Raw genomic sequence first — 19,950 nt, 5'->3', positions numbered from 1 at the left:
GAAGAACGTACGCAAGTATACAAATCTATTATCTAAGACGTGGGAAGTAACGGAAATTTTGGCAGTAGAACGCGAAAATGAGCGTGTCAATTTTAACATATTCTCCGAGTCGTTCGGTTGTTGAACCTTAAACGAAAATGAAGTCAGTACTGCTGCTTCATGTTAGGAGTCAAGGTGAAGGGGTGGACTTTAAAAAAAAAACGTGGTGGGGTGTGAACGTCAGCAGCCACGTGATCGTTCATTTCTCTAGGCGAGTCCCGCTGCCATCTGAAGGCAAAAAGAAACAGATGAAACACTGGAGCTCTGTCGAATATGCACATTACGGAAAAGGGCTGTCAGGCCATCGGTTCTATAAAAAAGAGAGTTCCCGTTTTTATCATATGTATATTCTTTGAATTGTTTTCTTACTCTTTACGTTTTGTTTTGCACAAAGTTTAAGCACAAGCTCTGTTAAAGAATTTCGCCATTTTACTTTTGTAATTTTTGATTCCCTTTGCGAAACAATGACGAAAGGCGTTGAAGGTTCGCCAGTGTTTGTCTCCTGCAATCAATTTGACAGTGAAAGGAGCGCCGATATTTATGCTGATGGAGTGCTCGTCCGAAACGCGTATAAAATTTATGGCGTTGGAAGGAATCGCTGCGCAATTCTGGATGGACTGCACATGACCGTTAAAAAAGGAACAATGTAAGATAAAAATTTCATTGCTTTTCTAGATGTTGGACTCCTGCTTCTCTCTATTTGCATCAAATTCCGCTTGTTATACTGTTACTGTCAATTTGACTTTTAATGGGCATGCAAATGATCGATTTTGTGCTCATCATTTTTGTTTGTTATTTTAAGATACGGATTATTAGGGGCCAGTGGCTGTGGCAAGACGACCCTTTTGAGCTGTCTCATTGGCCGTCGCAGATTAAATAGCGGAGATATACTCGTCTTCGGTCACGAGCCCGGCTCTGAGGAGAGCGGAATACCTGGTCGGCGGGTCGGCTACATGCCCCAAGAACTGGCCCTGCACGGCTATTTTACCATTAAAGAGACGCTGCATTACTTCGGTCGCATCTACAATTTGAAAGCAGAGTTCATCGACGCCCAACTGGAGTTTCTATCCAAGTTGTTGGACCTTCCACCGGGCGATCGTTACGTCAAAACGCTGAGCGGCGGTCAGCAGCGAAGAGTTTCCTTTGCTGTCGCCCTGTTTCACGAACCTGAATTGTTAATTTTGGACGAGCCGACGGTTGGCGTTGATCCTTTACTCAGACAAAGGTAATTGTTACTATGTGCCTGAAGCTGTTATTTTGTCTTTTTTCACCTTCAATGTCGAAAGGGGGAGGGCGAGCAAAAAAATCCGAGGGTGCTGGCATTGCGTTTTACGTAATGAGCTGCCACGTGCACATGAGACATTTTTCTTTCCCAGCCTTTGTGTCGAAAAACAGATGCGTGAAAGAAATCCTATAGCCTGAATCAGTCGCAAAGGAAAAAGAGGCAAATGTTCATGTCTGTGTTACAGGTGTCCAGCGTGGTTAGTATGTTGATTAGTGTGCAAATCGCTTCTGATGTTTGCATTTTTCATGTGGTCTTCATTCTTCCTGGCACATGAGATCAAAATTGCTTGAAAATATATTGTCGAATGTCTTTATTTTTCATCACAAAAGCATATGGAATCATCTTGTCCGTCTGAGCGTCGATCATGAAAGAACCGTCATCGTTACGACCCACTACATCGAAGAAGCCCGGCAGGCTAACACGGTAGGACCGAAACATTCCATTTAACTAGAAATGAATTCTGAAAAACTCATCGATTTGCAAAACATTTTTGCATCGCTTTTTCTTTTTTAATGTGTTTCACATGCTCAAAAGATCCACAGCACAATTGATTTTTAAGATCGCCCATTTTAATTTAGATTGGAATGATGCGTTCGGGTCGTTTGCTAGCGGAAGATAGTCCCGAGAATCTCCTTCACAGTTATGCACTTCGCTCGCTAGAAGATGTTTTCCTGCAGCTATGCATGAAAGACTACAGTAACGCTGAAGTCGTTAACAATCACGAAAATGCCAGTGAGGTATCGTTAGAAGACCAACAGCTTTCAGGAGGCATTGACAACGTTGGGTTTGAACCCAGCGCCAGTCAATTGGATATCTCTGGAACACCTATTCCACGTCAACGTAACAAGATGACCTGCACTTTGCCTTCGCTACCTTCTGATTGCGTTTCAGTAAGAATAAAGTCTGCTTACCTACTTTGTTTCATTTCACAGCGATGAAAGATTGACGGAGATTACCACGGCTATAGGAATTTGAAATCGTTTTAATATTTCCCTTTTTTAAATGCAGAAAGTAGTGCTTAACCAAGGCCCAGGTATCACTTTCATGACTAATGCAAGACCAAAGGAAATAGGGCTCGAGTTATCTGATAGAAGAACGAACCGAAATCGTAACTCGACATTCTTTTGTCGTCATCGTTTGGGCGCGCTCGTTCAAAAGAATTTCTTGCAAATGTTTCGAAACGTTGGGTATGGCTTTTTTTTTTTTTCTCTTCCTATTCTTTGGGTGTTGCTTTCTAAGTGACGAATTGTTATTCGATTAACCGATTCAATATTATTATCCGGCAGCTTGTTTTTGTTCGTCTTCCTATTGCCGGCCAATCAAGTAATACTCTCTTGTTTGTGTATCGGAGGGGATCTCTCATTCCTCAAGTTGGCTATCGTCAATGACGAACTGGATCCGAGCCAAGGTCGAGTTTGTAACTACACGACAACCTGCACTTATTCCATGTTTAGCTGTCGGTATCTTCGTTTTATAGAAAACACGACAATCATCCAGGTGAAACGCTTTCCTGTTTGCCTCCAACCGTTAACTTTTGAAAAAACAATTGGACCATGTATTGTGTATAGGTCCCATTTCAAAGTGTAGCGGAAGCTTTGGACGCAACAAAACGAGGCAAAGTTTGGGGCATGGTTCATTTCGGAAAGGACTTTACGGATGAGTTGGTGGTTCGGCAGGCGGATGGAAATTATGCGGACAATGAAACGATTCGTGCCAGCCGTGTCGCTATTACCTTAGATGAATCAAGTGCGTGAAAGTAGTTTTATCAGGTTGTCCGCGTAATTAATCAGTTCGTTTGCATACCACATAGATCAGCAGATTTCACTGACTATCAAACGACAGCTCATAGATGCGTTTAGCGATTTCAGTAAGGACATCTTGGCAGCATGTTCTTATCAGCCCATGGCCCAAAGCATCCCTGTTACGGTATGTATTGAACTTTTTAAAAAATTTAATAATAATAAGGTGTAAATATTCATAAGCGTGCGTTAACATTTTTCTTTTATGTTGACATCGATGCGTCCAGTTTTTGGATCCCATCTACGGAGAAAGAAAGCCATCGTTCACCGAATACGTAACGCCCGGTGTTATCCTGGGGTAAGCGATCTACGGCTTAGAAAATCAAATATTCATTTAGCAAATCAACTTTCATAGCAAGTTCCTTGACATTCATCACGCTCTTTGTTTGCAAAGGATTATCTATTTTCTTTCCGTTGCTCTGACGTCTGCTGTCTTCCTGACTGAACGAAAATCCGGACTTCACGATCGCAGCATAGTAGCCGGTTTGTCAAACAAATTGATCGTGAATAATAAAAAGGGATGCGAAAGTTTTAATGATTTCACAGGTGTACAGATGACTGAATACATGATGGCTCACCTCGTTAACCAGTTGATCCTTCTGCTTGGCCAGACGTTTTTCGTTTACCTGTTCGCGCTCATCGTCTTTAACACGGCTTGTCACGGCAACCTTGCTCTCGTGATTTTCATCACCCTTCTTCAAGGATTGTGTGGCATGTCGTTTGGTAAACGCTAATAGCCATCATCTTGCACATTATTCAATTTTTTCAATTGATTTTAACATGCGCGCAGGTCTTCTCGTTTCGGCCTTGTGTGACGAAGAGACCAGCGCTATTCAGATCACACTGGGCACAAATTACACGAACATCATTATGAGCGGCATGTTATGGCCAACGGAGGCTATGCCCACTTACGTGCGTCACCTGGCCCATTTGATGCCGCAAACGTACGCCATGCAAGCGCTGAGAAATATTTTGGGGCGCGGTTGGGGCATTGGACATCCCAAAGTCTACATGGGCGTCGTCACCAGCCTCTGCTGGATATTCGGCCTAGTTTGTTTGAGTCTTATCATTGTCCGCGTTCGCAAATATACCGGCTGATCAACACGGACGATGTGTGGCACGCAACGAATACGGGCACGAGGAACTTCTTTCTTGCGGGTTATGTTTGTACACTGTTATGTGTTAATCAATCAATGCAATGTACCTTCAGCTTCGGTTTAGGTTTAGACTTTGTCTCGTTCGCTTGAGGTTTTCGTTCAATTTTCGTCCTCAAAATTAAACAATTATAATTGGTTGGCTACAAGATAAAACAAAATTTTGCGCTTTTTAAAATTCTACTTTGTCATAAAGTCAAGAACTTTCTACTCAAGAAACATTTTTTACTTTCATTTTATTCTTAAAAGATCTTGAATTTGGCTGGGAAAAAGGTTAGCGCACGTGTAGAACTTACGTGATTTTTGTTTTCAATTTTGCAACCTTGACCGACGAGTTTTTTCCTCGTTTGTCGGATGATGCTGTTTCCTTTTACGTTAGGTATTTACCCTAGCCCCTAAAAAAAAATAATAAAAAAAACAGGCGTGTAGTAACTTCAGGGTCATTATGTGCAAACTAATGTTCTCGAATGACTGTCCTTGTCGTGGTTATGTAACCAAAACATATTTTTCGCGAGAGGCGCACTGTCTCACCTACTTTCTTGCCATACAACGGTAAATCAAACGCGGCATGCAAATAAATAACGGTTTGCGAAGAAATTCGTATGCAAATCGGGCAAAATGTCTTTCTTTGAAAGGTGATACGACTCCGGCTTGAAAGATGCATTCCGCATTTTGATTTTACCTTTCTTTTGAAGATGACGTCTTAGGGTAAATCCCTAATGTATCGCGTGATACGGGCTAGATTAACATATGGGTTTCCACGGGCAACGAATGGACCCAAAGAACCCAAGAATAATCCCTTCCCACTTTTTCATTTTTGGCTAAATTCTAAATCTAATTCAAAATAGATGATTTCCATTCCAAATTGAACGAGGATTACGAAAATCAGGTTTATTTTTGCCTATAACCTGTGGCTTTTAAAATTTAAGTAGAAAACGGAAGATAAACGTTGTGCGAATAACCTTTTTGTGCCGTAAATTTCAAAAATTACTCGGCTGACGAGAAAACTAATACTATTATCGAAATCAGCGTTCAATTTGGTGTATAATGTGTAATTTTTATTGATTTCCAAGAGATGTCCGTTTTTGCAGATTTTGACAAAATTGGGAAGGCTATACCCTTCCCACTTTTTCATTTTTGGCTAAATTCTAAATCTAATTCAAAATAGATGATTTCCATTCCAAATTGAACGAGGATTACGAAAATCAGGTTTATTTTTGCCTATAACCTGTGGCTTTTAAAATTTAAGTAGAAAACGGAAGATAAACGTTGTGCGAATAACCTTTTTGTGCCGTAAATTTCAAAAATTACTCGGCTGACGAGAAAACTAATACTATTATCGAAATCAGCGTTCAATTTGGTGTATAATGTGTAATTTTTATTGATTTCCAAGAGATGTCCGTTTTTGCAGATTTTGACAAAATTGGGAAGGCTATACCCTTCCCACTTTTTCATTTTTGGCTAAATTCTAAATCTAATTCAAAATAGATGATTTCCATTCCAAATTGAACGAGGATTACGAAAATCAGGTTTATTTTTGCCTATAACCTGTGGCTTTTAAAATTTAAGTAGAAAACGGAAGATAAACGTTGTGCGAATAACCTTTTTGTGCCGTAAATTTCAAAAATTACTCGGCTGACGAGAAAACTAATACTATTATCGAAATCAGCGTTCAATTTGGTGTATAATGTGTAATTTTTATTGATTTCCAAGAGATGTCCGTTTTTGCAGATTTTGACAAAATTGGGAAGGCTATACCCTTCCCACTTTTTCATTTTTGGCTAAATTCTAAATCTAATTCAAAATAGATGATTTCCATTCCAAATTCAACGAGGATTACGAAAATCAGGTTTATTTTTGCCTATAACCTGTGGCTTTTAAAATTTAAGTAGAAAACGGAAGATAAACGTTGTGCGAATAACCTTTTTGTGCCGTAAATTTCAAAAATTACTCGGCTGACGAGAAAACTAATACTATTATCGAAATCAGCGTTCAATTTGGTGTATAATGTGTAATTTTTATTGATTTCCAAGAGATGTCCGTTTTTGCAGATTTTGACAAAATTGGGAAGGCTATACCCTTCCCACTTTTTCATTTTTGGCTAAATTCTAAATCTAATTCAAAACAGATGATTTCCATTCCAAATTCAACGAGGATTACGAAAATCAGGTTTATTTTTGCCTATAACCTGTGGCTTTTAAAATTTAAGTAGAAAACGGAAGATAAACGTTGTGCGAATAACCTTTTTGTGCCGTAAATTTCAAAAATTACTCGGCTGACGAGAAAACTAATACTATTATCGAAATCAGCGTTCAATTTGGTGTATAATGTGTAATTTTTATTGATTTCCAAGAGATGTCCGTTTTTGCAGATTTTGACAAAATTGGGAAGGCTATACCCTTCCCACTTTTTCATTTTTGGCTAAATTCTAAATCTAATTCAAAATAGATGATTTCCATTCCAAATTGAACGAGGATTACGAAAATCAGGTTTATTTTTGCCTATAACCTGTGGCTTTTAAAATTTAAGTAGAAAACGGAAGATAAACGTTGTGCGAATAACCTTTTTGTGCCGTAAATTTCAAAAATTACTCGGCTGACGAGAAAACTAATACTATTATCGAAATCAGCGTTCAATTTGGTGTATAATGTGTAATTTTTATTGATTTCCAAGAGATGTCCGTTTTTGCAGATTTTGACAAAATTGGGAAGGCTATACCCTTCCCACTTTTTCATTTTTGGCTAAATTCTAAATCTAATTCAAAATAGATGATTTCCATTCCAAATTGAACGAGGATTACGAAAATCAGGTTTATTTTTGCCTATAACCTGTGGCTTTTAAAATTTAAGTAGAAAACGGAAGATAAACGTTGTGCGAATAACCTTTTTGTGCCGTAAATTTCAAAAATTACTCGGCTGACGAGAAAACTAATACTATTATCGAAATCAGCGTTCAATTTGGTGTATAATGTGTAATTTTTATTGATTTCCAAGAGATGTCCGTTTTTGCAGATTTTGACAAAATTGGGAAGGCTATACCCTTCCCACTTTTTCATTTTTGGCTAAATTCTAAATCTAATTCAAAATAGATGATTTCCATTCCAAATTCAACGAGGATTACGAAAATCAGGTTTATTTTTGCCTATAACCTGTGGCTTTTAAAATTTAAGTAGAAAACGGAAGATAAACGTTGTGCGAATAACCTTTTTGTGCCGTAAATTTCAAAAATTACTCGGCTGACGAGAAAACTAATACTATTGTAATAGTTTACACGCGCGTGGAGCGTGCAAACTATCACATGAATTTAAAAGTAAATAAAATCTTTTGCTTTACCGCATTGTATTTAGGCTGGCACAGGTCGGAACAGATCGGCACAACTGGCGAGAGAGAGAAGAGAAGACTGAAGGGGCAAGCTAAATCTAGTCCTATTTATTAGGTCTTGAGGAAGCATTTTTTCCTTGGTTGGCGTGGGTCGTGGTAGCGTCCTTTCCAACGGTCAACTTGACCTTCCTCTTTGTTCGAGAACAAGGGGGGTTTTTCCCGCAACGGTCAACTCCCCGTATTGCTTGGGGCGCCAGAGGGGTGACTTTTTAGAAAGTCGAAGACATCGTTTCTCTGTTGTCAGAGATCTCGATTCTTTACATCACCCCCCTCCTCTTTTTGTTGCGTCCCGCAACAATCAGTCCTAGCTTCTGTATTTTAGTTTCATCGAATGATGTGTGAATCCTACGCTGATGACACGGGTACGACGTTTCAGTTTCCTGGATTAGACTTCGTCTATTTGTCGTGCTCCCGAGTTGAACCATTCAGCCGGCATATCCTTCGTGAGTATTATTACAGTGCTTTTTTTTTGTTTTTGTTTTTGGGGGTGCGTATACTTTTGATCTCTTTTACATTCTCCCTTGTAACTTCCTTTGCTGACCCGTTTCTACTGAGGAGACGAAAAAATGAAACATGGTTTGAAAAGTGGACAATCCGACACCAGAAAATTATGCTATTGAGTCTAGAAGAGGGTTTTAAGGAAAGTACACAAATTGGAGCATATTGATTATAGGTACACAGCGGCGAAATTATAAGGGAAAAGGAAAGGTACTAGTGATAAAAAAACGACACTATGGCAATTTTATTCTACTCTTCGTGGCTGTCTACGTGGTAAGAAGGCCTCGCCTTCCTGAGTCGTGTGTGGCGGTCGTGGTTGGCGCGGTCGCGTACGGCGTGGTGGAACTGCTGTCGATGCGAATGCGGTGGATTGGGATGGGTTGGTCACTGCTATTGGTTGTACGTCGATGGACATGGGTAGATCTGCAGCGGTGATGGCCAATGGAGGCTTTTTGAAACAAGTCATTTGGAGGATTTTGGAAAGGAGGGGGAAAGCCTTGAGTAGTAGCGAACCGATTCCGCAAAATCTCACGGCCAATACTGACAACGCACCAAATCCCGAGACTGCTCCGAAATTCTTTACCCATCCACCGATCTTAGCGACGAAGTCAATGTTCGGTGCGTCGCCGTGATGAATGAGTACGTTTGATGTCAGTAATTGACGTGAGTTATCTTCTGCGTAATGCTCATGAATAGAAGCCAAGATGTCGGCCATCACCGACGCGTGACTTAACGGCCCGTTTTGCATCGCAGGATTCATTTGCAAAAAATTTTGTAGAGAATTATCAGCTTCATACGTCGCCAATCCGACCAGGCGTCTGCCGTTTGTTGGAACTGTTGTGATTACCGGAACCCACCCACCATCCGCGTAGATGTGAGTTTTCCCATTAAAGTTGACGTAGTTAGGTTCGGGCCAATAACATGGGTGATATGGAACAAGTTGCCATCCGTTATGGGCTATTGTGAAGTTCATAAAACGGGGCTGATTTCCACATTTCGTCCGCTCGGCCCCGAAGGATACATTAAAAGGTGCGCAACGTGCAACCTCAACCTGCGCTCCATACACCGTTAATCTTGAACAACTAGGCAGTTGAAGTTGGGTAGCCGCGTACCACCCGTCGTTCTTAGCACTCAAGAGGATACTATTGCGTGTTGCTTTTCGGTTCTCGCATTGGAGGCGTCTAATTTCATTCGCCAGCCGATTTACTTGGTCTAGTGCCAGATCCCTGGTATATTGATGATGAGCCGCCTGCTTGATTTCTGCTGCTAATGACGCAGGAATCTTACGCTCTGTGGTATTCTGGGAATCGATGCTGTCGTAAGACCCGTTTGAGTGTACTTCGACTAACAATGGAGTGGCTAGTGGTTCTGTAGCGTTCGTAAAACCCGAGGCATATGAGGTATACAGTTCCGGCGTTGGTATGTTAATGACAATCAGGATTTTTTCCATTCCATTTATGCTGAACAAGGCGGATTTGCCACACCGTTCTAATTCCTTCGTAACATTAACGAGGTAGTCTGTTTGGCTGATCCGATCCTGTAAGCGCCGCATTTTTGGATCGTGAGTCTTGTACAACAGGCCGTCGTTTACCGATTCGCCTGCTAGTTTGAGATCACAGGGTTTTTTTCTTTGTACGCGTCTTCCCAAATAAGTGTTTGAAGGTTTCTGGTCACGGATCCGTTATAGGGGAATTCGATTGTACCGACGGGGGAGTTGATAGTGCAATTGTCACACTCACTTTCCAGCGCGACCTCCGCGATTTTACAATGGAATGTGACGGCCCAACGTTTTGTCATCCAAACCGGCTGTAACGAGGGTATCACGTCATAGGTGTACTTGTGACTGCCTTTCGCGTACATTGTCTCGTTTTTGCATTTTCTTAGATCCCGCATTTCTTCACAGTCGGAAGTGGATACTGGAACGGCCCATTTACTTTCAGTAGTGTAATGCCAACCGAAGAAGTCGGTAAAGATAGATCGAGTGACCGCCCACATGCGACAAACGTGTCCTGGGAATCGTTTAACTTCTGGTAAATGGGAGTACAGGGTGTACGTAACATTTTTTGGGGGGCAGGATCTTCCGATCCAAGGAGGCAGTCTTCATCGTCGAAGGCGATGAACCCATCCTTTCGCTCGTTACTACAGTCACATACAGTGGTCATGATGGCCCCTGTCGTGTGTAGGCTGGCGAGGAGAACTAACACGAAATAACTAGAGAAGAAGACAAATTGAGTCTGATATACCGAACTAACATGTTGAATGGGCAAACAACCACAAACAAAAAAATTTTACGGAACAAGACGAGTATACAACGGTAGAGGAAGATGGGAGTGGGGCTGGGTGTTTATCGCTAATCTAATAGGAAGTCTCGGAACCTGTCCGGAGGACGAGTAGCTCTTTTTGGGCGTACAATTGTGTTACTTCCTTCCAGGGGTGCTGGAGGTACTCTAAGGGGGGTTAGCGGAGGGGGAGGTTTGACCAGTCAACTCGACTTGGCTCATGACCCAGATTTGGTTCGATCTGGTATCCGATGGGTTCTTTTGTAGCCGCCTGGTTCAAGTGGGTGAGAGGGTCGAAATCAATTAAGTGGGCGTCTCTGACGTCATTCGGCGCGACAGCGTCCAATTCAATCAGTTCCCTGTCACCTTCGTGATCCGGGGTATTGACTTCATCTCTTGCTTCTACGTCGGCAAGATCCTCTTCGTTGTCGGAGTCCTCTTCTCTTAGCCTGGTGGCTCTTAGCTTAGACTCTCGTAAATCGTCGAAATCGACGCATTCCTCATCTCTCCAAATCATGCACTCTGTCAACGCCTTCAGGCGGTTGACGTGCGTAACGCGATACCATTTCCATTGTACGTACGGATTTCCACCGTATGGTTAGGGAAGACTTTTGAAACTCGAAAGGGGCCTTGATATCGAGGGTTTAATTTTTTGCTCGTTCCTAATTGAGTGACCCTTACGTCCAGGAGGACGCGATCACCTACTTGAAAGTTCTCTTCCTTGGCTCTCTTATCATACTGGATCTTTTGCTGCCTTCTAGCTTCCAATAGGTTTTCTCTGGCTAGCGCAAAACCTTCTCTTAGCCGTTGCATCGTTTGGCTTTTGTAATCACGAGGGGTGATTAACTCCGGTTCCGGTCTTAAAAACCTGTCGACAACCATGTTTGGGTCCCTCGCTGTAATTAAAAAATACGGACTCTCCATCGTGGAAGAGTGTACTGAGTTTCTATATGCCGAGGCCATTGGGCCGAGGACTTCTTCCCATTGCTCGAAGCCGTTAGCAATATATTTTCGCACCATGTCCACCACTGTTTTATTAAAGCGTTCTGTCATCCCATTCGATTGAGGATGATACGCCGTCGTTGTCTTATGTTTAGTCCTGAGCTCTTGACATAAACTGTTGAATAATTGAGATGTGAAATTCGTCCCCCTATCTGTTATGATAATTTTTGGGGGCCCATGATATAAAACGATTTTGTCCATCAGTGCCCGACAGGTCGTTTCTGCTGTTTGATCGGGCAAGGCTACGACCTCGGTCCATTTAGAGAAAGCATCAGTCATGACGAGTACATATTTATTTCCTTTAGAGGATTCGGGTTTAATCGGCCCTAGAAAATCCATGCCGATAACTTCGAATGGAGCCGTCGCGATATCTAACGGGTGTAAGAACGCTCTCGTTACTACCCGTCTTTGTAACGCACAAGCTTCGCATGACTTACAATAATCCTTAATATCACGCAACATGTGGGGCCAATAGTATTTATCCCGTATCCGGAGATACGTTCGTAAAAAGGCGAGGTGCCCTGCTAATAGCGAAGCGTGATATTCTTTAATAATACTTTTCCTCAATGAATACGGCACGACCGTTTGCTCTTGAATGAATTGCCTCCTTTTTTTCGATGGTGGGAGAAAATCCCTCCTCAAAACCCCTTGTTTAATGTGGAACAGTTCGATCTCCTTTATCCAGTCTGGGTTTTCCAATTCGTCTTGTTCGGACAATGTACCTTCGTTGAGATAACGAATGATTTTTGAACAAGTTTCATCTTTTCGTTGCTCCTCGATAATATTGTCAGTGAAATCCGTTCGTTCCTCGGCAGTTACAACACGAATACGAGAGAAGAAGTCTGCGTTTGCGTGCTCCTTTCCTGGTTTGTGAGTAATTTTATACTTGACTGCCGACAATTCAATCGCCCATCTACCTAGTCTGCTTTTCTCATCCTTATGGGTTTCCAACCACTGGAGTGGTCTATGATCGCTAATGATTTCAAATTTGTCGTCCTGTAAATAGTGACGGTATCTTTTGATTCCATAAACGATGGCTAAAGCTTCGCGCTCTATAGCTGAGTAGTTCCGTTCCGCCGAATTCAAGTGTCTACTCGAATACGCAATCACGACTTCCTTCCCATCCTGAATTTGACTGAGCACCGCGCCGATTCCATAGTTACTAGCGTCGGTGAAAATAAGGAACTCTTTATCGAAATCAGGGAAGGCGACGACAGGTGGCGTAATGAGACATTCGCGTAACGTTTCGAAAGCCTTTTGTTCGGCCTCTCCCCATGTGAAGGTGGCATCCCCAGCATTCTGTTCTCTTACAATTTTCTTAACTTTCTTGTTGTTATTATCCCTGTCCTTTTTCTTTTTAGTCAATTCTATTAACGGATGCGCGATATCCGCGAAATTTTTGATAAAACGCCGATAGTAGGATGCGAGCCCTAAGAACGATTGAATTTCTACAATGGTTGTCGGCCTTTTATAATTTTTCAACAGTGTAATTTTCTCTGGGTCCGGGGCGATTCCATTGGCTGAAATCACATGCCCTAGATATTGCACTGATTCACACATGAATTTGCATTTTGAGAGGCCGAGTTTTAAATCGGCTTCTTTTAAAAGGTTGAAGATGCGTCCTAAATTTACTAAATGTTCTTCTTTCGATTTTGAGAAGACTATAATGTCATCGAGATAAACTAAACATATTTTCCCGATGACGGAACGTAAAACATAATTCATTAACCGTTGAAATGTGCCAGGTGCATTAGTCAACCCGAACGACAACCTATTCCATTCGTACAGATTGTTATCCACTATGAACGCTGTCTTTTCTTTGGAGCTGTCGTCCATTTCTATCTGCCAATAGCCTGAAGCTAAATCTAAGGTAGTGAAATACTTTTGCCCGTGGAGTAAGTCTAGAACATCGTCTATTCTAGGTAAGGGAAAGGAATCTTTTTTTGTTATACCATTGAGTTTCCTATAATCCATACAGAGTCGGATTCCTCCGTTTTTCTTTTTACTAATACTACGGGGGCCGCCCATGGAGATACGGACGGCCTTATTATCTTGTTAACTAATAATTCCTGCAAAATACTGTCAAGCTCTGGTTTTACGTTTTGGTGTATCCGATAGGGGCGTAATCTAATGGGTCCTTGTCCTTCCGTATTAATGTGATGCTTTACTAGCCCCGTTTTCCCTAATTCTCCTGTAGTGGAGGCAAATATTGATTTTCTATCGATTAAAAAATTTGTAATGCTGGTTCTATCTACTCCTGACATATCAGGTGGCAAATTGTTGTCAAAATCTACAGCACTGGACGACAGCTCGCGCTCAGCACAATAATTGATATTATCTTTTTCTATCCGGCAAAATCCTAACGTTCCAATTATTTCATACCTTGGCAGGGAGATGGGTTTATTCGTTTCATTAACTAACGCTATTGTAAAAACGGCCTCCTCACTACTTTTATTGATGAAAGGATCAACTCGTAATCCGCTGTTCAGTCCCGGTCCTCTGTGAAAAAAAACGCAAGATTGGGAGGTAGCTTACCCCCATTCCCTTCCGATTCAACGACAGTGGCACTAAAGGGCTTGATCGTGATCTTCTCTCTTGCTACGATGGTGGGCGAGGAGTCCGGTTTCAAGGTTTGTTTGACTCGGTAAATTCTCCTTTCGCTACCATCAATGATGAACTTGTGCTCGTACAGTGCATCTAAACCTAAGATACACTCCTCGCTGATGCTATCAACGACGATAAAATCCTGCAGAAGATTATCGCCTAAAACTTGAACTTGTAGGGTCACTAGCCCTCTTGTAACTAGTCTGGTGTTCTCTACACCGTATAAATCGACCGGAACGTCAGCAGTAAACTTCATTACACCTTCCTTCAATCTGTTAAAAACTTCTGTCTTAATTAAACTTCTACCCGCCCCACTATCTAAAAGGCCCTTGAATTTCTCATTTCCAACTTGGATGGGAAGCCGTGGTATTTTATTTTTTCTGGTTTCTATTACTTGATTAATAATCTGCCGGGGTTTAGGACAAGGCCCACCGTTTTGCCCCACGTTACAATTGGTGGCTTCTAGTTTTCCTGATTCCAGGGGTTGAGCTGACCAGGATTCTGAGCTGGCGACGCATATCGGGCGTCGGAACGAAGTGGTGCGGATGGGCAATCACGCGCAATGTGCCCACCTTGGTGGCATTTGAAGCAGGTTGGCCCGTTTGGTCCCCACCCACACTTGTCAGTGTTGTGAGTTGTTGGGTTCCTGCCGTTATTTGCGCAATAAGCACAATACCGCTCTCCTCTGTGGGGGGGTCCATTAACCGGATTATTGTGATTATCCTTGTAAAATGGTGGTGGATTACGATGTACTGGCGGTTGATGCGGAGCCCGAGTACTATTGTCTGTAACCAGGCCACTGTGATTTTGTTGATACTGTCTCATTGGTTGAGCCTGGGGGATCGCTTGGCTCATACCGGCGACCTGGAGCTGCAGATTTCTCATCATTTTCTCTGAGTCTCTGGGCTGTTTCATCATATCGCTATAACTCTTATTACTAGCCTTCAAAAGGTTTTTCAATTCCTCTATTTCCTGTTTGCTTTCTGCTAATTGTGCGTTATGGCCCGTGGCGACGGCATTGATTGACTCGTGACTCTTATCTGTAAGTTGGGTGGCTCTCATTTTTCTGCGAAAGCTGCTCAATGACTGATTTTAGTTCTAAGATCTCGTTTTTTGTTTCCCTCAATTCCTGGGCATTAGCATTTGCCGAAACGGCGTTGACAAATTCGACGCTCCGTTTCTCTAGTTTGGCTTCATTTAAGATAGCTGCACATTTCTCTGTTGCTTTTACCAGGTCATTTAAGTTCCTATAGTCTTTAAAACTCATTCTTTCGCGTAGGTTGGATTTTAACCCTCCCAGAAAGCCATCCATTAACATAGTCTCTCTTAATTTGAGGACATCTGCATCAATTGTCTTTCCTACTTCCGTTGGGTAGGCAAACGAGTAAAGCTTCTGTAACCGGCAAGCGTAGTCCCTGATAGATTCCCCAGAATTACGGATGCAATTTTTAAACTCTGTAAAGTACATTTTTCTGTTATCCCCTCCGTGGAAGCGTTCATGGAGATTCTGTTTAACCTTAACGAATGATTTTGCTTCCCTTGGATAGTTTAGCTGGAAGGTTGTAATACAGTCCCCTGCAGACCCAAAAAGCTTTGAGCCTAAAAGTTTTATTTTTCTCCCTTCTTCAAAATCAGCAGTGTCGACTACCCTTTCAAAATGTTGTATCCAGTCCTCAAATTTGGTTGACCCCATTCCATTGAAAGCGGGTACCTGAGCTAATAACGCTATCGTTTGTTGTTGCTGGTTCTGCAATAACTTTTGACTATTGTAATAGCTCTGGTTCGTAGCAGTGGAGTAGTTGACCTCTTTTTCGACTATATCTACCGCGCGGAACTCGCTCGCGCCACAAGCTGTTTTTGTCAATGCCAAGGCGGCTTTCGCTCCTGCTGCGGCTTCTTCTCTTGACGCCCCTGTCTCCCGCAGACATTTGTACAAAGTCTCATATGGGTTTGGATGCGCCATCGTTGGTCTAGGTGGGTTCGTGTCGATCGTTTGCTGAGAAGGGGTCAATTTGAAATTTACGCTTTTGTACGGTGTGAACTTTGTTTCTATTTGTTTTGACGAGGACGGCTGGGGTTTTTCGAAGGGGGAAGGGTCGTTTGAGTTTTTACTTGTCGAGTGCACGGGTGAGGCGTCTGCGTTCCCACCAATCGGGTTGAAGGGGGGATCGTCTGTGTTCCTGCTTGATTAGTAGGAGCTAGTTTCTCTGTCGTTTGTTGTGATTGGTCTGTATAATAATTCTGATATCTGCTAATAGGCGTCGAAGAATATTTAAGGGGTGGGAGTGACTGGTCGTCGGCCGGCGTTTTTACTTTCTCTTTCCCTCTTAAATCTTCCTCGACACGTTCTCTGGTGCGTTCAAGGTCTTGCTCGACTTCTAAATCGTTATGAGACTTCACGCTGCTGAAATCGTCGTTCTCTTCTGCTGACTCGGGATCGCTTTCGAGTTTGAGATAGATGTCGTCAATCAGAGTGGACTCGACAGGTTTAATCGTTTCTGGCACAAGGGGCTGGAAAGCTTTGTTTCGATTACGTTCACTGACTCGGGTCGGCGGCTGGCCCTTTACTCGGATGTTGCGATTTTTCCGCACCGTTAGACCCGGACCCGACTGCTCAGGTGCCTCTTCGGTGCGAAGTTCAACGTCTTCCACGTCAGCGTTTAATTCGGGATAAAGGCGAGTATGGGTGACCGGTGTCCTAGGTAGGGATTTGCTGACGGCGTGGGCCCTATCGTCTTGACGCTGACTGGACGTTTCCCCGATCAAGTTTCGGATTGGATTGGACGGGCTATGTAAACCTTTTCCTTTACTTAAAAATGCTGCACGGGTTTCTTCGAACGAGAAATTTCCGGGCAGAGGTTTAGGCTCGACAAGGTAGTCGTTCTCGTCTTCGTAATAGTCGTCGTCTGAGTAACAGTCGTCGTCAACGACGGGCTGGCGTCGTTCCGCTGATTTCGGAGAGAAAGTGGTCAAGATAGACTTCCCGAGTGTGTTGAAAAAGCTAGGCTTGCCTAATTTTGCTTTAGGGGCTACTGGCGTTGCGTGGGCCATTCGTTGGCGAGTGGTTTTCTGCGATCGGGACGGTGCACGCATTCGATCCAGATGGTGCAAATTGTATCCCCCCAAAAAATATCGTAAAGGGGGAAAAAATAATTACCGTGATACTGAACAAGGCTGTAAAACTGTGGGGGTGACGATAGGTAAGAAGATAATGAAACTGTGCACTAACAATTGGCGGGGCCCGCTGATTTGGGGAGAAAATTCAATTGGGCTTTCCAAGTGGTTTCAAAAATAGAAACCGGCTTGTCTGACTTCGGTTTAAAGTTACTGACGCTGCATTGGCATTTTTTCTGAGGGGTTTCATGAGGTCGTAAATCGCATCCCGTAAAAATAGAATGGTGGTGATGATGCTTGCAAGAAGAAGAAAAACATATGGGTGGAGGAAAAATCAGTTAACGTAAGGCGGAATCAAACTCGACTTAACAATTGGCAGAGCCAGCTGTTTTGGGAGAGCAATTAAAATTGACCATCTCAGTGAGTTGAAAAAAGGAATTCCCGGCTTGTCTAATTTCAACTTAGAATTACTGGCTTTGCATTGGTTATTCGTTGACGAGGGGTTTCTGGTGGTCGTAAAGCGCATCACCGAAAAAAAAGGAAATGGCGGCGATGCCTTGCAGAGAGAGAAAAAATGGATGGAGAGAAAAAACAGTTAACGTAAGGAGGAAATCAAATTCGACCTAACAATTGGCAGAGCCAGCTGTTTTGGGAAAACAAATTAAAATAGACCTTTTCGGTGAGTTGAAAAAAAAAATAATTCCCGGCTTGTCTGATTTCGCCTTAGAATTACTGGCTTTGCATTGGTCATTCGTTGACGAGGGGTTTTCGTTGGTCGTAAAGCGCATCACCGAAAAAAAAGGAAATGGCGGCGATGCCTTGCAGAGAGAGAAAAAATGGATGGGGAGAAAAAACAGTTAACGTAAGGAGGAAATCAAATTCGACCTAACAATTGGCAGAGCCAGCTGTTTTGGGAGAACAAAAAAATAGACCTTCTCGGTGAGTTGAGAAAAAAAAAAAAAATAATTCCCGGCTTATCTGATTTCGCCTTAGAATTACTGGCTTTGCATTGGTCATTCGTTGACGAGGGGTTTTCGTTGGTCGTAAAGCGCATCACCGAGGAAAAAAATGGCGGCGATGCTTTGCAGAGGGAGAAAAGAAAAAATGGATGGGGAGAAAAAATGGCAGAGTTGGCTGAAGACCAACAAAACTGCTATCTGAGTTATACAAAAAATGGCAGAGTTAGCTGAAGACCAACAGAACTGCTATACAGGTTATACAAAAAATGGCAGAGTTAGCTGAAGACCAACAGAACTGCTATACAGGTTATACAAAAAATGGCAGAGTTAGCTGAAGACCAACAGAACTGCTATACAGGTTGTATAAAAAATGGCAGAGTTAGCTGAAGACCAACAGAACTGCTATACAGGTTATACAAAAAATGGCATGCAAGTTCGACAATCGCTGCCACCAATGTAATAGTTTACACGCGCGTGGAGCGTGCAAACTATCACATGAATTTAAAAGTAAATAAAATCTTTTGCTTTACCGCATTGTATTTAGGCTGGCACAGGTCGGAACAGATCGGCACAACTGGCGAGAGAGAGAAGAGAAGACTGAAGGGGCAAGCTAAATCTAGTCCTATTTATTAGGTCTTGAGGAAGCATTTTTTCCTTGGTTGGCGTGGGTCGTGGTAGCGTCCTTTCCAACGGTCAACTTGACCTTCCTCTTTGTTCGAGAACAAGGGGGGTTTTTCCCGCAACGGTCAACTCCCCGTATTGCTTGGGGCGCCAGAGGGGTGACTTTTTAGAAAGTCGAAGACATCGTTTCTCTGTTGTCAGAGATCTCGATTCTTTACACTATTATCGAAATCAGCGTTCAATTTGGTGTATAATGTGTAATTTTTATTGATTTCCAAGAGATGTCCGTTTTTGCAGATTTTGACAAAATTGGGAAGGCTATACCCTTCCCACTTTTTCATTTTTGGCTAAATTCTAAATCTAATTCAAAACAGATGATTTCCATTCCAAATTGAACGAGGATTACGAAAATCAGGTTTATTTTTGCCTATAACCTGTGGCTTTTAAAATTTAAGTAGAAAACGGAAGATAAACGTTGTGCGAATAACCTTTTTGTGCCGTAAATTTCAAAAATTACTCGGCTGACGAGAAAACTAATACTATTATCGAAATCAGCGTTCAATTTGGTGTATAATGTGTAATTTTTATTGATTTCCAAGAGATGTCCGTTTTTGCAGATTTTGACAAAATAAAATTGGGAAGGCTATACCCTTCCCACTTTTTCATTTTTGGCTAAATTCTAAATCTAATTCAAAACAGATGATTTCCATTCCAAATTGAACGAGGATTACGAAAATCAGGTTTATTTTTGCCTATAACCTGTGGCTTTTAAAATTTAAGTAGAAAACGGAAGATAAACGTTGTGCGAATAACCTTTTTGTGCCGTAAATTTCAAAAATTACTCGGCTGACGAGAAAACTAATACTATTATCGAAATCAGCGTTCAATTTGGTGTATAATGTGTAATTTTTATTGATTTCCAAGAGATGTCCGTTTTTGCAGATTTTGACAAAATTGGGAAGGCTATACCCTTCCCACTTTTTCATTTTTGGCTAAATTCTAAATCTAATTCAAAATAGATGATTTCCATTCCAAATTGAACGAGGATTACGAAAATCAGGTTTATTTTTGCCTATAACCTGTGGCTTTTAAAATTTAAGTAGAAAACGGAAGATAAACGTTGTGCGAATAACCTTTTTGTGCCGTAAATTTCAAAAATTACTCGGCTGACGAGAAAACTAATACTATTATCGAAATCAGCGTTCAATTTGGTGTA

The 19,950-nt window shown here is 42.1% G+C and overlaps 3 protein-coding genes and 1 long non-coding RNA gene across 5 annotated transcripts; 1 reads left to right on the top strand and 3 right to left on the bottom strand.

Annotated features, from left to right (window-relative positions):
- Positions 1 to 60: 60 nt before the first annotated feature.
- Positions 61 to 4,794, top strand: LOC116918519 (ABC transporter G family member 20). Its single transcript, XM_032924238.2, has 12 exons — positions 61 to 685; positions 842 to 1,264; positions 1,654 to 1,747; positions 1,903 to 2,214; positions 2,333 to 2,511; positions 2,611 to 2,821; positions 2,893 to 3,070; positions 3,135 to 3,250; positions 3,351 to 3,421; positions 3,518 to 3,606; positions 3,670 to 3,846; positions 3,914 to 4,794. Exons 1-12 carry the CDS (start codon positions 504 to 506, stop codon positions 4,219 to 4,221), a joined length of 2,340 nt encoding a protein of 779 aa, XP_032780129.2. The 5' UTR covers positions 61 to 503; the 3' UTR covers positions 4,222 to 4,794.
- LOC123470770 lies at positions 3,187 to 7,910 on the bottom strand. 2 transcript variants are annotated; one of them, XR_006644553.1, is made up of 5 exons: positions 7,610 to 7,910; positions 4,574 to 4,672; positions 4,036 to 4,420; positions 3,702 to 3,966; positions 3,187 to 3,581 (listed from the first exon to the last, which is right to left on the bottom strand). It is a non-coding gene; the product is annotated as an uncharacterized LOC123470770 (long non-coding RNA). The 2 variants fall into 2 exon arrangements; XR_006644552.1 differs by having other exon boundaries at positions 3,702 to 4,420.
- Positions 7,911 to 8,223: 313 nt separating this feature from the next.
- On the bottom strand, positions 8,224 to 10,964 carry LOC123470709. The gene is given in 3 exon segments (XM_045171268.1): positions 8,224 to 9,781; positions 9,784 to 10,182; positions 10,660 to 10,964. Coding segments are annotated over 3 exon segments (2,073 nt in total). The 5' UTR covers positions 10,952 to 10,964; the 3' UTR covers positions 8,224 to 8,399.
- A 3,404-nt stretch (positions 10,965 to 14,368) lies between these two features.
- On the bottom strand, positions 14,369 to 16,090 carry LOC123470382. The gene is given in 2 exon segments (XM_045170623.1): positions 14,369 to 15,105; positions 15,107 to 16,090. Coding segments are annotated over 2 exon segments (1,500 nt in total). The 5' UTR covers positions 16,004 to 16,090; the 3' UTR covers positions 14,369 to 14,502.
- Positions 16,091 to 19,950: the final 3,860 nt, after the last annotated feature.

The sequence above is a fragment of the Daphnia magna genome, linkage group LG3 (genome assembly GCF_020631705.1).
Source record: "Daphnia magna isolate NIES linkage group LG3, ASM2063170v1.1, whole genome shotgun sequence".
NCBI classification, from domain to species: Eukaryota; Metazoa; Arthropoda; class Branchiopoda; order Diplostraca; family Daphniidae; genus Daphnia; species Daphnia magna.
This window is presented reverse-complemented; position numbering and strand designations above follow the sequence as displayed.